Source organism: Ailuropoda melanoleuca, chromosome 10 (assembly GCF_002007445.2).
Source record: "Ailuropoda melanoleuca isolate Jingjing chromosome 10, ASM200744v2, whole genome shotgun sequence".
In the NCBI taxonomy this organism is placed as follows: Eukaryota; Metazoa; Chordata; class Mammalia; order Carnivora; family Ursidae; genus Ailuropoda; species Ailuropoda melanoleuca.
The window spans coordinates 93,796,638-93,810,374 of record NC_048227.1 but is presented as its reverse complement, the minus strand read 5'-3'; the positions used below and the strand labels follow the sequence as shown (position 1 = coordinate 93,810,374).

The 13,737-nt window shown below is 37.5% G+C and overlaps 1 protein-coding gene across 1 annotated transcript; it reads left to right on the top strand.

Annotated features, from left to right (window-relative positions):
* The first annotated feature begins 713 nt into the window (after window positions 1-713).
* On the top strand, window positions 714-12,423 carry NUP43 (nucleoporin 43). The gene is made up of 9 exons (XM_011226579.3): window positions 714-896; window positions 1,188-1,310; window positions 2,193-2,270; window positions 3,467-3,647; window positions 5,326-5,461; window positions 6,224-6,375; window positions 9,014-9,136; window positions 9,864-10,118; window positions 11,954-12,423. Exons 1-8 carry the CDS (start codon window positions 777-779, stop codon window positions 10,091-10,093), a joined length of 1,143 nt encoding a protein of 380 aa, XP_011224881.1. The 5' UTR covers window positions 714-776; the 3' UTR covers window positions 10,094-10,118; window positions 11,954-12,423.
* The last annotated feature ends 1,314 nt before the right edge of the window (window positions 12,424-13,737 follow it).

The following is a 13,737-nucleotide window of genomic DNA, read 5'->3' as shown; positions in this document are numbered from 1 at the left end:
TATAAGTACTATTCTGGTCTAGATGTCAAGTGCTATGCTTATTTAGATCATCATGGGCTGGAGCAATCAGGAAAAGATAGGGGAAGGAACTGGACCTTGAAGGATGACCAGGATTCTAAGAAGTAGAGAGGAATAAAAGGATTTTGTGGGTAATTCGAAGCACAGAAGCAGGAACCTAGAGCACTAATTCCTAGGCTGTCGACGTTACATATCAAACTGATTAATTACATACATGAATGAATTGAGGAAGGTTATACAGCTAGACTGTGGACGTCAAAACCAGAACTGGAGTTTTAAGAATTCCAACTCCAGGCTCTGATACTGTGTATTAACAACTTCGAAGTAAAGTATTTGTTTGAGAGACAAAGAGGGAGAGCTTTAGAATAAGTCTGTACAGTAATGAAGGTACTTATGTAAGAATTTAAGGATTTTCAGTATTTTCTATGGGTGCTGAGATACAAAACTGAATGCTTGGGTGTAGCTACCAGGTGGTTTCTCTTGCATTGATTTTGTTTTGGTTTTGCTCTTAAATTTGTTTTACATTGCACAATTATTGCACAAATGCACCGTTTCAGTGTTCCTATAATAAGCAAAGGCGCCCCAACTTCCTCCTGCGTGGGGGTTGCCGGTACCCGCGTTGCCGAAGGACGAGAATTGGCTCTCGGCAGCCACCGTCCGCCATGTAATGTCCGCCCCAATCAGGACTCCGCGGGAAGGGGCGGGACTCAGAGGCGCGCGCTGTAATTCTTGCTGTACCTGTCCCGGTTGTTTTTGCCATGGAGGATATTTATGCCAAGTTTGTGTCTCAGAAAATCAGCAAAACCCGCTGGCGACCGGTACCTCCGGGGAGCCTGCAGACCGCGGATATCTTCGCTGCGGGCTCTTGGGACAATGAGGTACCTCCGCTCCCAGGCGGCGGGAACCGTGCCGCTCTCGGTCAGCGCGCAAACTCTCGCCTTGTAGCTCTTCTCGCCATCTCCGTCCCCCAAGTCCCCGTCTCAAGTTCGGTTGTCTGGTACCTCAGAGCCATCGATGATGTGCCTGAGCCTCGAATTTCGTGTTTTAAACTGTCACCTTCCATTTATCTGAGATGCTTTTAAAGCAAGGTTGCTTGAAGGCAATACAGATTTTAATGTTCAAGAGTTTGATGTATATTTCATCTCAAGAGAAAACTTTCTGCTTTACAGGAAAATTATGTTTCACTGTGGGCTATTGGAGATTTTGGGAACTTGGACTCTGACGGAGGGTTTGAAGGAGACCATCAGCTATTGTGTGATATCAGACACCATGGCGATGTAATGGATTTACAAGTAAGTCTGTCTAACATCCAAAAGCTGACTTTTAAAAAACCGAGAGTAATACATTTAGAGACGCAAAGGACCTTAAATTTTGTCTAGTCTTGTTCCGGGTTTACAGGAAACTGAGCTGTCTGTAGGTTATGATTTGCTAATATTAATTATATAGCTACTTAATGGCAGAATCAGAACTGGGGAAGGGGATGTGAATTTAATTACAGTTTTTAAAATCCTGATTTGTTTGTTTGTTTAACTAGTTGGCCATCTGTGTGCCAAACACTATTTGGGGGGGCTTTACAAAAGTCTAACGTAATTTTCATCACGAGCTTGTGAATCAGGTGTTTTATGTCGCTGTGGAACAAGTACTGTGCAAGGCACTTCATATGGTTTTGCTTTTTGAATTCTTATAACAACCCCCTAAGTGGAGATTAGTTCTTCCATTTTAAAGGTTTACCAAGTCTTCAAGAACTTAACTTGGGGGAAAAAAAAAAAAGAACTTAACTTGGTTAATGTCTCAAAGCCAGTAAAGGGGGTGGGGGATGGAATTAAGTTTTCAAATCCTGGTCTGTAGGACTTCAAAGTCCCTGCATTTTCTTCTATAGTAAGCTGCCTAATGCTGAGAATGATTATTTTCTAAACCTCTATGGTAGTAGTCCAAAATTAAACCAGTTCTAGGTGAAAGAGTTGAAGGGAAAATTTTTGTTATTTATTCCTCATGAAAATCCTTTCATTTGTGTAGTGGTTTTGACTTTTCAGATCCATCATCTCATTTTATTTGCTTAGCATTTATAGGCTCTTTGCATTTTAAAATTGTTGTACTGGTAATTGAGTTAAACAAATGGGCTTCCTCCCTATCGATATTTCTGAATTTATAACAAACAAGAATTTTCTATTTAGTTTTTTGACCAGGAAAGAATTGTAGCTGCTTCTTCAACAGGATGTGTAACAGTTTTCCTTCACCATCCGAATAACCAGGTAAAGAATTTTTGCTTGCAAACTGAATTTATATTTTAATTATTTTTAAGGAGGCCCAAGCCAGACTGTATATGACACAAATAAGTTTCATACTCTCAAAATATGGAGGGGGAAATATCATATTACCTATCTTTTAATAGATTAATTCTCGAACCAGGTTTGCGTGAGCTTTTATTGAAATTAGATATCTCTTAAATTCTGTTAGTCCAGAGCTATCAATGTGGTTTTCTGGCAAATAATTTTCCTGTAATTTTCTCTTCTAAGTTACTGTTCTGATCTTTCAAAGAAAGAGCACCTTCTAGCTCAGGTATCATGAAAGAGAACAGGAACACCTACTGTGTTTCTATGGATATAACCTAGGTTTTAATTAGAAGAGAGGATGTACTATATGAAAACTTAACATTTTTTTCAGTGCCTTTCTTGTGTATTAAAAGCCTGAGTGCTGACCTTCATAATGATAGGGCAGTCCTTTAAAATACCCCTTTTGTAGTAACAGTTTTAAGTTGCTGGAAGAGAGTGCTTATTTAGATTTTCAGGCTAATAAAGGTCATCTTCCTAATAGACATGCCTAGTAAATATAAGACCCAGATCTTAAGTATTTTTCTTAATGGTTTCAGTTAGAAAACACTAGAGATTTATTTCTCAGATGTAGGCTAATTCCATTAAGATTTGGAGTTGCTTTTAGGAACGCCCGGGTGGCTTGTCTGCCTTTAACTCAGGTCATTTTCCCAGGGTTCTGGGATCAAGTCCCATCCGAATGAAACAAAGTATTTCATTTAAGGCTCCTTGCTAATAGGGGAGCTTGCTTCTCCCTCTGTCTGCGGCTACCCCTGCTTGTGCTCTCTAGCATGCCTGCGTGCTATCTCTCTCTCTCTGACAAATAAATAAATAAAATCTTAAAAAAATAAAAAAGAATTTAGAGTTGCTTTTGATCACACAACTATCTGATACCGAAACCATTTCTCTAAGTTTGAGATATTATTGAATAGCGTTTTTTTAATCTAATCCAGTATTTACAGAACTTTAATGGAAGTAGTTTCTAGGCTTTAGTGCCCAGAAATACAAAAGAAAAGGAGAGGGTTTTTCTTTTACTAGGAGGGTATGAGACAGAATTTTAAAATACTCTTTATTCAGGGAAAAGTGCTAGTTTTTAGGGCTTTGCTTTGATTCATCGTATTCTCATTTCTGACACCTAGACTCTGTCAGTCAGCCAGCAGTGGACAAGCGCTCACTACCACACAGGCCCAGGCAGTCCTTCCTGCAGCAGTGCACCGTGCACAGGTATTGTGTGCAGTAACCCAGAAATTGTCACCGTCGGAGAAGATGGTCGGATAAATCTCTTCAGGGCCGATCACAAGGAGGCAGTGAGAACCATAGGTAAGAAAAATCATACTTCTTTTGTTATCACATTATAATTGAGCAACTACCATGTGCTAAGCAGACCCAATGCTAAGTGTTTGAAGGACGTAAAAATATACAAAGTAGGATCCCTTTACAAAACAATATGTCAATAAGGTATATATGTATGAATGAGTGACTACACAGTAGAAACTCTTGGGGTTTTTTGGAGGATTTTTTTGTTTGGTTTTGGTTTTGGGTTGTTTTTTGGCTGGTGAGGATTATCAAATAAAGAATTGAGGAGCAAGTGGCAATTAACTTAATCTAGGTTCTAGACCATAAATAATACTGAGTGATGGCACACCAAACAAAGGGAAAAACAAATAATAACAAAAGGATAAGTCCATTTAGAGATTGATAAAAAGTGTAGTTTTCGATACTTACGTAGGAGAGGTGACAGATAAAGCAAGAGAAGTAAGTTGGGGCCAGGTTGTGAAGAGTTGAATGTATAGCTACAAAGGTTACATTTTGTTGGGTGGGCCGCTAAGGAGCCATTGGATCTTTTCGACCAAGGGGATGATACACTCTCTGTCATGCTTTCGAAGGTTTATTCTAGTCTAGTAGTTCTCAACTATGCCTTCCACAGACTTACCTGACAATAGTTTTAACAACCCACCACCCTAGACCTCCTGAATCAGAACCTCTGTGGATTCAGCACATGAATCAGTTCTTTGTATTTATTATTTTTTTTAGTTCTGAAGAACACTTATTTAACGGTTAAGGACCATTGCCTGGAGTTTGGAGGAGTGTCACAAAACGAAAAGACTAGAAATATATGTTAAATTATATGGTATAAGCGTAAACCCTCTAGGTAAAGGTAAAGGACCAGTATATACTGGTCCAGAAGGACATCATGGAGAAGAGAGTTAATGAGGCTGAAGATGAAGAGATTTCTTTTTAAGATTTTATTTTTTATTTTATTTATTTATTCTTTTTAAAGATTCCACTCATTTATCTGAGAGAGAGAAGAAGAGGAGCACGAGAGAGCGAGCACGAGGCGGGGGGGAAGGCAGAGGAAGAGGGAGAAGCAGGCTTCCCACTGATCAGGGAGCCTGACGTGGGGCTTGATTCCAGGACCCTGGGATCATGACCTGAGCCAAAAGCCGATGTTTAACTGACTGAGCCACCCAGGCGACCCTTAAGATTTTATTTTTAAGTAATCTTTACACCCCATATGGGGCTTGAACTTACAGCCTGGAGATGAAGAGTTGCATGCTCTATCAGCTGAGCCAGCCAGGGACCCCTAAAGATGAATAGATTTGAGATGAGTCAGCCAAATGATACGAGTTCAGAATGAGCTCTATAGGAAGCACTGGGGTTTGGAGGTTCTGGGCTAAGGCTAGTGGGAGATACAAAATTGGATATAGAGGAACTTGAATAGCTGTATCAGCAATGGAGGGTAACAATCTTAAGTGGAAATAGAGAAATATGTGAAAACTCTGCCCTCTGGAAAACAGATGTTCTGTAAGTAAGATTTTTCTATCAAAGGAGAGTCCATTTTATTGCATATATTACTGTGCATTTTTCTATAGCAATTAGACTGTGAATTATTTAAAAGTTCACTTGCAAGATTTCAATCAATAGAAGGAATGGGATTTAAGAATTTTATGGAAAAGGAAAGCTTATTAACACACACTACTGTTTTCTTAATTTGTAGACAATGCAGATAGCAGTACACTCCATGCTGTAACCTTCCTTCGAACTCCTGAGATTCTTACAGTAAATTCAATTGGGCAGTTAAAAATATGGGATTTCAGAAAACAAGGAAATGAGCCCTCTCAGATATTATCACTGTAAGTTTTCATTTGTAATTTCAGTAGTATAATGCAAAATTAATTTGTTCAATTGATTATAGCAACTGACTTGAAACCATATTGTATTTTAATTGCATTTGAAGAGAATGATCCCTGATTAAATTTGGTAAAGCAAGTATAATTTAATGGGCTTGGTACTGCTGTGCTGCATTTAGTAAATATTTGTCATATTGATTCAGAGCCTTTATCTCTTTGAAGTTTATATTATTTAATGGGGAATTTATTTTTACTCAGCAAATCATTCTACTGATAATAGGTACAGTGCATTCCAGATGTGATTGGGTAAAAAAATACAATCCAAGATATTTTTTCTGAGTAAAAATCCCCATTCTATGTGGGCAGTTTTCTCTTCTAAGAATATAGAATGTGTCAAACTGGAAAAGTAACTATATAAACAAAGTATTAAATAAGGTAAAAGTAAAGAACATGCTGTTTAGTTGTACGTAGTGTTTTTAAAATGCAAAGAAATGGAAATATGTTTGCATATCTTACCATCAGATTATCATGCTCCTTATGTCTCCAAACTGAAGAGGGAATAACTTTGGCTCTAATTCCATTGCACAATTCTGATATTTAGAAATATATTTAATGCACTCAATTTTTTGACATGATTTAAGTTCAGCCAGTAGCTCCAGCCACAAAGTTATCATTTAGTTACTAGAATGAAACATGTTTCATGGATTATGCAAAGATAAATCATACTTCACAACATGTTTGATGTCACTGTATCTCCCATAAAAGGACTGGTGATCGAGTGCCCCTCCACTGTGTTGATAGACATCCCAACCAGCAGCATGTTGTAGCTACTGGTGGCCAGGATGGAATGCTGAGTATTTGGGATGTTAGACAAGGCACTATGCCTGTGTCTCTGCTGAAGGCTCATGAAGCTGAAAGTAAGTACTGTGGATATACATAAGTTTTTGTTGGGTAGTAATGTGATATATTGTAAGCAGCTTTCCATAATGATACATATAGATCATTTTACATTGTAGCTTTTGGCTGAATTATATAAATGTATAATAATTAATCCCTTTTTATTTGACACTTAAGTTCTTCAACATGTTTCATTTTTCTATCCAAAACCACAGTGATTATCCTTACATGTTCATCTTTATGTGCTTATTTTCTTAGGATAATTTTTTAGAAGTAGAATTGGTTCACCAAAACAAAGCTGTGGTACATGTTATCAAACTGTTATACATAAAAATAATACCAGTTTATATTGCCATACTCTGTATAAGAGGATGCCCTTTTCCCATGCAAATGGAGGCTGTTGTTAATATTTACCAATCTGTGTGTTTCTCAATTTATTGTACCTTTTTTTTTTTTTTTTTTGACAAGAACAGTACATACAGGATCTTATCCCCTTTTTTGTTCATCTTTTGATTTTGGTGGGGATTTTTTGACTAGACAGAAATATTTCATTTTATCATTGTCTTTGATATCATGACTGGATTATAGTTTTAAATTCTGACTTAAGAGAAGTTTATGTTAAGCCTTGCTTGAATAAAAGTACAGAAGTAGAAACATGCTAGTATTGTAATGTCTCAGTTTAAGTTTCATGTTATTACCTTGGAAACATAAATGATTTTTAAGATTTTATTTAAGAAGCAAATTAAAGGGTAGAAATTTTTTGCCTCTTATAGTTATAACTATACCTGGGGGGGGGAGAATAAAAAATAGGATATGTCCTCATAGAATCTGATGTTGGCTCAGCCAGTGGTAGTAATTTTACAAACTTCCGGATCTATTCTTCTAGTCCCCCCTTTTTAACTACCAGCCTGTATTGCTAAGCAATGCATCAAATGTAGCAGATTGTAATGTATTGTTTTGATTCATTCTGACGCTTGGCTAGAAATGAAATAAGATGTTTTGGTAGAGATTTGTTTTCTACTTTGAAAAATACTTAAGAAACTAGGTTTGTACAGTCAACTTATGGCTCTACAGGCTATTTTCTTTCAGGTGTTTTTTTTTTTTTTAATGAAACAGTATGAATATATTTTCCATAGGGATTTGCCCAGAACAAGTTCTCCTGAGGAAGATGACCTTTTAATGTTTTGTGGCATGATGCTTAACTGTGGTAACTGTCAGAATGAAAATTGCCACTTGCAAGCATGTGCCTCCTAATACCTTTTATGCTGTGTCCCGGGCACCTTCTATGCTGCCTCTTCAAGGTTTTAATCCAGAATCACAGAACCCTTGTTCACAGACTACCTGTTTGATTTGCATGCTGCAGAGAACCTCTGAAGGCGTCCTGGCCAGTCATTGGCCTCCGTTTGTCTGTTGACATACAAAGTTCCCTTAAAATTTAGAACTCTCAGGGTCCTCAATCCCAGATTGGCTTCTTTAAAGCCCTCCATCTGAAACTGAGTCCAGATTCTGGGAGCATTTCTAGGTTTTAGCTTGTTAGGAGCTAGTTATTATTTCTGTCATATATACCAGAGGTATCCAGAATCCTGGCATGAAGCAAAATTGAACTGCTGCTTAGAAATTCATTTGTATGTTACTTTTATGGTCTTCTCTCTGTTTTTCCAGTAATATAACCTTCATATATATATATATATATGTATATATATATATATTCTTATAAGATTTTATTTATTTATTTGAGAGAGAGCAGAGCGAGAGAGACAACATGAGCAGTGGGGAGGGGCAGAGAAGGAGCAGCTGGGCTCATCCCAGGACCCTGGGATCATGACCTGAGCAGAAGGCAGGTGCTTAACTAACTGAGCCACTCAGGCGCACCTAACCTTCATATGTTAATGACACAGGAATTGAAAATAAAAGAACTTACCAATTTAAAAAAATATTTTAGGGACACCTGGATGGCTTAGTTGGTTAAGCATCTGCCTTCGGCTCAGGTCGTGATTCCAAGGTCCTGGGATTGAGTCCACATCAGGCTCCTTGCTCAGCAGGGAGCCTGCTTCTCTCTGTGCCTGCCGCTCCCCCTGCTTGTGGGCTCTCTCTCTCTCTTTCTCTCTGACAAATAAATAAATAAATAAAATCTTTAAAAAAATAAATTTTGGTAATTACCCCATTGTCATATTTTTAATTTTTTATTTATTTTTAATTTTATTTATTTGAGAGAGAGAGCATGAGACAGGGGGAGGGTCAGATGGAGAAGCAGACTCCCCGCTGAGCATGGAGCCCAAGGCCGGACTTGATCTTGGGAGTTCAGGATCATGACCTGAGCCGAAGGCAGTTGCCCAACCAGCTGAGCCACCCAGGCACCCTGTCATATTCTCCCATTAAAAAATGTAATATTCAAGTGATTAGCATTTATTTTCATTCACTTGCTGGCCCAATACACAAGTAGATTTATTTGGCTTCTCCAGCCTATCTATGTGTTATTGCCATTTGGAGAATTACATTACGTCTTTTCTTTAATTCTGAAGCCTTTGATTTTTATCACAGAATTGGGGTTTGAAGGTGCGTGATGGAGGTTAATGGAATTTGATGTCTAGAGACAGGGTCTTAATGTTTGTTCAACTTTTCTGCACAGGAATTAGCTTCTTGGTTCTTATCTTTTAGTGTGGGAAGTTCACTTTCACCCATCCAACCCAGATCATCTATTTACTTGTTCTGAGGATGGATCCCTCTGGCACTGGGATGCCTCCACGGACGTACCTGAAAAATCATCACTGTTTAACCAAGGTAAAAGGATTTAATGAAGATTCTCGTGTGTAATTTTGTTGTAGTTTTAAATACCACATTAAAAATTCTCAGATTTTTTTTTTTTTTAAGATTTTATTTATTTGAGAGAGAGACAGCCAGCAAGAGAGGGAACACAAGCAGGGGGAGTGGAAGAGGAAGAAGCAGGCTCCCAGCGGAGGAGCCTGATGCGGGGCTCGATCCCAGAATGCTGGGATCATTCCCTGAGCCGAAGGCAGACGCTTAATAACTGTGCCACCAGGAGCCCCAGAAATTCTCAGATTTTTAACATTAAAAAATGGTAGAATGTTTCCATTCTCCTGCCTCAGGGTAAATTCTAGTATCATAGGATTTGAAATCTGTCAGCTGCTTACTGCTATAGTGCCAATGACTACAAATGCTATAAGTTGGCTAACTTCTCACAGCCAGGGGTCTTCATGCTACATTTCCGAGACTTTCCATTCAAGAATCACCAGAAAGATGGTCAAAATCTCCTGCTTTGCTTGAAGATTTCAAATTTGATATCTGTAGTATCCTATGGAAATTTGAGTATTTAATATCACTGAATAAGCTTTTGGTCAAAAATGGTGATGTGTGATAATGGAGTCATCACCCTGATAGTCTGAGAATTAAATTTCAGTCCTAGCCTTTTTAAAATATTAATAGAATTTCAGATGTTTACTAGCATAATATTAGTCTCGAAAGATGTTTTCCTCTTTTTGTCTTGCAGGAGGAAGAAATAGTACTTTTTTGTCTCACAGCATTAGTAACCAGGCTAATGTTCACCAGTCTCTTATAAGCTCCTGGCTCAGCACTGATCCTGCAAAAGACCGTATTGAAATCACAAGCTTGCTTCCCAGCAGGACTTTGTCTGTGAACAGTTTGGATGTTTTAGGTCCTTGTCTTGTTTGTGGAACTGATTCAGAAGCCATTTATGTTACTAGACAACTTTTCTCATGAAAATACTGTAATTACAAGATTTCAGGTAAAGCATATTGTTAGCCTTTCGAAGTACAACTTCTATGCGGATTTTTATTATTGGAAAATGTGAAATTTGCAGAGGAAGCTTCAGTAAACTATTGATAATGTCGAAGTCCCATTTTGGCTTTTGTCAGTCGAATTTTCTTATAGTTGCCGAGTGAGAGAGATGACTGATGGCAAGACAATTGGAATCTGTGGAAGAATATCATAGGGATCCTTTTGCTGACGTATTCACTGCCTTCATACAGACTTCTGTAGAACTTGCTCTAGCTCATGGAACCTGCTTTTCATTTCTAATATTGTGAGACTTCATATTCTCCAACCACCAACAGGTTCCTATTCTTTTTATTGACACTGTGGGGGATAGTGACCCTCCCTGGTGACCCTGGCCAATGTTAATTGTTATCCTTTTTATTGTAGATATTTTCTTCAATCTTTCCACATTTTATTTCCTTAATAAATTACTAAACTTCCTAAAGAATTGAGTAGACCAAAGATGACAAGTTGTTGTAGTGTTCCCATTTTTTTAAAAGGTTTTTTTAAAGGAAAGTGTTTTGACAGTTTCTTCTATTAGAGTAGGTTTGAACAGAACTCTGCCAACTGCTGAGACCCAACTTCATTTCTCTTGAAAAAGGAAAAGTACATTTTTCCTAAGGATTTTTGCTTTTATTTAGTTTTACAACATGGTCAAAATTGCTGAACTGGACATTGTGCAATAAGGTTTGATAAGTGAGCTGACTTCCAAACTAAAATTTGATAGATAACATGTTTGAGACTAGTATGATGATATGGTTAAGAGTAAAGAATTTTGTTTTTGTCCTTATCTACATGTTAATGATAATCTAACAAGTAGGTGTTTTCTTTTGTTTGTTTTTCAGTATAGTTGACACAGTGTTACATTAATTTCAGGTTAATGTGTAAGCTTAAAAATTTTGTGACATTGTCTTTCCAAAGTTTGTTAAATGTGTTATTGAACGTGAAGACCTTAATGACTAATCACTGTTATGCTATTAAAGTATATATTCATTTACTTTATAATTCCAATGATAGTAATTATGTTAAAGTTTTGTTTTTCTGTCCTAATAAATACTTTCAATTCTTTTATGCCACCTTACCTCGGGGGGTTTTTGGTTTGGGGTTTTTTGTCAACATTCTGAAATGGAATACATATATGCAATCTGCTTTCTTCTTCTTCTTCTTTTTTTTTTTTTTTTAAGATTTTATTTATTTATTTGACAGAGACAACAGCAAGAAAGAGAACACAAGCAGGGGAAGTGGGAGAGGGAGAAGCAGGCTCCCTGCTGAGCAGGGAGCCCTACATAAGGCTCGATCCCAGGACCCTGGGATCATGACCTGAGCCAAAGGCAGACACTTAACAACTGAGCCACCCAGGCGCCCCTGCAATCTGCTTTTTTATGTAAATTTGACTCAAAAATGTTTGATAAAATTAGTAACTTGAATTCCAAAGAATCAGAGAAGGAAAGAAAATGTTGCTATAGGAATTTTTAATCTGTTTATAGTTTTATTGCTGAGACTAATTTTTAAGACTTTGTTATTACAAAAGTAATTCATTACAGAAAAAAAAGTCAAGAAATTTTTAAGTACTTATAATTATCAAACAGACAATTAATCTTTTCAATCCCTTTTCTATCCATCAATGTGTGTATAATTTATTAAAAGGAAATACATCATGTTATATTTATGAATATACATTCCCCAGGAGTAATCACATGGTTTCCATAATAAAAACATAGCTGCTAATTTTCCTTTGACTTATTTCCCTTTATATGAATGTCTTGCTGCAGCCTAAGCTTCAGTGTCCCTTTCTTTACTTTCCAGGCATGCTCCCATTCCATTCAGCAGACTAACATCCTTGCTCTGAGTGGGCCTTGAGTTGATCTCACTCCTGGAAGACTAGCTCCTGGGGGGCACATTTTTCATGCACAGTGAGTGGCAAACTTGTCGTGCCCCTGCTCTCATCTACATTATATGCTGCCGAAAAGTTTGAAGGATTCATATATGTTGTTAGCACCCTCTCAGCTTCCAGCAGCAATGCATACAGTTTCCCTAGGTTGCTATAGTAAATAATTGGTAGAGGGAGGGAGGCAGACGTGTAGATTTAGAATACTAACTTGGGCTGCAAACAAGTTTCAAGTTTCAAGCTTTGCTTTGACTTAAGAGTATTTGTAACCATGAGTAAAAGAAAATACATTCGGATGGTGTTATATTTCTTATCAATTGATGAATTCTGCCAGATTTAATAAGAAACATAAGCTTTATGGAGTATAAATAAAAACCTAATTTATAAATTTGTTTATTATCACTGCCTTTATTCACGAAACTATCAAATAGTTTCTTTTGAGGGCTGCAGGATCACAGAGGTAGAAAGTACCTTGGGGAGCATCTCTAACCCAAATTTAACCATCACTTCCACAGCATTCCCAACAAATTATCATCCAGCCTATACTTGAAAATATACTGTGATCAAGTTTCCCATTTCCCAATGCAGCATCCCCTCACTTGGACAGCTCTTACTGATACCACATTATGGCAGGGTTTTAGAGTATGAATGGAATCTAAAACAATCCTATAAAAATAAGTAGAATCATATTATTGTGGGTTAATGAAATGATCATGTGAACCTCCTGCGAGACAGCCAATCACCAGTTTACTGAATTTACATTATGTTGGGATGCTTTACTATGAGGTTTCACTAAATAAATTAATTTTAATATACTGAACTGAAATTTGCTTTCATTTGTCTTCCTTGGAAGCCACAAAAAAATCCTTCATCACGTATCCAAATACTCAGAACTACATATCATAGCTTTTTGGGGTAAGCTTTTTTAATCCCTTCAATGGTTTCTAATGGGCAAAGTTCCCTTTGCAGCATTTCTTGCCCTTCTTGGCTAAATTTCAAACCTTCCTAATTCGTCTTAGGTGTCATTTTCTCCAGAGTTCTCTGCAGCATTTCTTGCCCTTCTTGGCTAAATTCCAAACCTTCCAAACTCCTTTTAGGTGTCATTTTTCCCAGAAAGCCTTCCCTGGCCTCTGCCAATCTGGGCTAAATTGTACTCTTTCAAAAGCCCATTGTGCAGAGCCTGTGCTGTGCTTACAGCTGTATTAAGCAGCCTGTCTCTACTGGACTACACGAACAGGGCCCATTCCTTAGTGTTGTATTAACAATGTTTAATACAGTATCTGATCCATGGTAAACACTGAATCAGTGCAAACTGAGCTGAACTAACCTCACAATCTTGTTTTCCCTTAAAAAATATACTCCCCTTTGCCAAAGACCAGCATTAAAGTGTGACCTCCAAAATGAACACTTTCCCAGGTAGTGTCTGCCTCCCTCAGAGTTGACATGAAATCTTACCATCCTGGTTCTTGGTAAAATATTCCTTTGTAATGCTGTCTCAGCTTATTTTAACTATTTTGACATTTGTTCAATTAGACTGCTAACTAGTTGAACTTAAACCCTTTGCCTTTTTCACACATGTAGTGTTCTATACTTCCCCTAGTGTTGAGTTAATGCAGATGATTTTGATCCTTACTATATATAGGTCAATCCCTGTTCTACAAAGACAAAGCTTATTTCCATAGAGGAAAGAACTAACAATCTG

What these genes read in the sequence shown, in the direction of transcription:
- NUP43 (XM_011226579.3), top strand. Translation starts at nt 777, where the DNA reads ATGGAGGATATTTATGCCAAGTTTGTGTCTCAGAAAATCAGCAAAACC. An exon ending in CGGGCTCTTGGGACAATGAG is followed by an intron (nt 897 to 1,187) that starts GTACCTCCGCTC and finishes TCTGCTTTACAG; the next exon opens with GAAAATTATGTTTCACTGTG. An exon ending in GAAGGCTCATGAAGCTGAAA is followed by an intron (nt 6,376 to 9,013) that starts GTAAGTACTGTG and finishes CTTATCTTTTAG; the next exon opens with TGTGGGAAGTTCACTTTCAC.